Consider the following 2,221-nt stretch of genomic DNA (forward strand, 5'->3'; position numbering starts at 1 on the left):
TAAAAAGAAGAGGGGTTTTTTCTCCCCCCCCCCCCCCAGTTTTCGTTTTTTTCTTTTTTTTTTTTTTTCTTTTTTCTTTTTTTTTTGTAAATCAAAGCAGGCCTAGCCTCCCTGCTATCCCCACCAACAGGGGATTCTCAAAATATCCTATTCACGCTAACGCCTAACCAACCTTTCTGGCTTCTAACTTTATAGAAAAATGTAGTAACAGAAAAACGGGCAGGGAAAAAATCACCTACAAACAAAGATCTAATTTAAAATAATGACAGGGCTGGCTAAGGCTGTATCCCATAGCACCTGGCACACGCTGGAGGGGCTGTGTGGAGGAGTAGGCAGGGTTGGGTACAGAGAACACGAGGGCCTTAGGAGGCCCCACGGACAATGATCATGACCAGATAGTCATCCTCTGATTTGGCCAGCGCCTTGGCCGTGGAGTCCAGGAATTGCTGGGAGAAATCACAGGGCGGAAAGGCGTGCAGCACCCCGCTGTTCTCCTTGTCTTTGTTACCCCCCACAGGGAGGCTGATCACCCCAGCAGCCTGCTTTTGCTTTAGATAGGACACCAGATTCCTGAGTGGCCTCTGGGTGGAGGTGGTGGCGGCCTCGGCAGCTCCGGCTGCGGAGCGGTTGTCTGATGCGCCAGGCACAGCCAAAAGGATGGCGTAGCCGTTGGGACCCGCCACTTTGATGCGGCGATTGACCTCGTCCAGCTTGGGCTGGTCCAGACGAAGACGTTGGGTGATCTTGAGCTGAGCTACTTTCCCACCAGTCGCTCCCTCCACGAGGAGACTGCTGGCAACACCGAGGTCCCCCTGAAGCAGATGCATATTGGACGGGAAGTTGCTGTTCTTCAGCAGAAGCATCCCCTGCCAAGCCAAGCACAGCTTGGGGGCTCCCCCGGCCTGCGACGCTCCATCCTGTTGCTGTTTCTGAGGAGGAGGTTTGAGGCGGTAGCCTCCTCCTCCGCCGCCGCCTCCTTCCGTAGCACGCTCGTCCTTTTTGGCTGGACTTTTACACTCCTGCGCGGCGGCTACCGCAGAAGCGCGATGCTTCCGCTCCCGTTCGGCGGAATTCTTGCGGTCGCGCTTTTCATTCTGACCCCGCTCCAGGCTGCCCCTGCGTGATTCCCGGACAGGCGAGGGCCGCTCCAACAGGAGCAAGCGGGAAGACGAGCGCTCAGGGTCACTACTGTAACGCTCCCTCCCTCCAAGGAGCTCGGGGCTGCGGTCCGGTGGAGAGGTTGTGGCTAAACAGTGACGCTTCCGGGAGGAAGAAGAGCGCTCACTGTCTGGAGAGCGGTCCAAGTGCCGGCCTCCATCCTCCGCCAGTCTCCGTTTCCTAGGCTGTTCCCTACTACTACTGCCCAATTCCCTCTCCCCTCGGTCCCGCTCCAAGGACCAACCATCCCGGCGCCGCTCCAGGCTTTCCAGTGGGTCATAGGCAGCTGCCCGATTACTCCTATCCCGTACAGGGGGTGGGGGTGGCACCCACTCTGTCTCAGGATAAAGGTCTCTGTCGCGGTCTCTATAGAGTAACGGTGGCGTCCTGTCCCGGGCCCCCCGAAGAGGATCAGGAGGGGCTCCCCGGTGAGCCCCAAAAGCAGCCGCCTCCGCCACAAGCTCGTAATGAGCAGGGGGTGGCAAGGGCAGAGGCTGCAGGTAGGGCTGCTGGTACCGATGCTCAGTGTCAGCGAAGTCTACGCGGAGCCGGCGATCAGGCCCACCCAAGGGAAAACCACGCATATGGGTGCACGCTGCCTGCGCCGCGTCCAAGCTCTCATACTGGATATAGGCCCAGGAATCACCTTTGCGGTAATCAATAGTGCGAATGGTGCCAAACCGATCAAACTCCCTGGCCAGGGCAGCGAGGGGCACCCAGGGCCCAAGGCCACCCACCCAGAGCCTGGTAGTCGGAGTGGCTTTACCATACCCAATCTTGATGGGGTTGCGCAGAAGCACCTTTCCTGACATGGCCAACTTGGCCCGGTGCGCCATGTCCAGATTTTCAAATTTAAGAAAACCATACGTGCTGGTCTGCCCGCGCCCTGGCCTTTTGATGTCCACCTCGGTGATGACCCCAAAACGGTCAAAAGCTCGGCGTAAATCTGACTCGCTCACGGTGATGTCCAGGTTGCCCAGGAACAACGTGCGGTTGGCTCTCTGGTCATCCTCGGGGCTGATCTCCTCCTCGGCAGCGGCTGCAGCACCCCCTCCTCCTCCAC

At 58.3% G+C, this 2,221-nt stretch overlaps 1 protein-coding gene across 1 annotated transcript in view; it reads right to left on the bottom strand.

Annotated features, from left to right (window-relative positions):
* Positions 1–2,221, bottom strand: part of RBM15 (RNA binding motif protein 15) — an 18,698-nt gene that overhangs the window by 14,876 nt on the left and 1,601 nt on the right. Inside the window, exon 2 of the mRNA XM_035900135.1 lies at positions 298–2,215. Within this exon, the coding sequence (XP_035756028.1) occupies positions 363–2,215 (1,853 nt within the window). The 3' untranslated portion in view covers positions 298–362. The remainder of the gene's footprint in view (positions 1–297; positions 2,216–2,221) is intronic.

Source organism: Egretta garzetta, unplaced genomic scaffold (genome assembly GCF_000687185.1).
Source record: "Egretta garzetta isolate BGI_Z169 unplaced genomic scaffold, ASM68718v1 scaffold688, whole genome shotgun sequence".
NCBI lineage: Eukaryota > Metazoa > Chordata > Aves > Pelecaniformes > Ardeidae > Egretta > Egretta garzetta.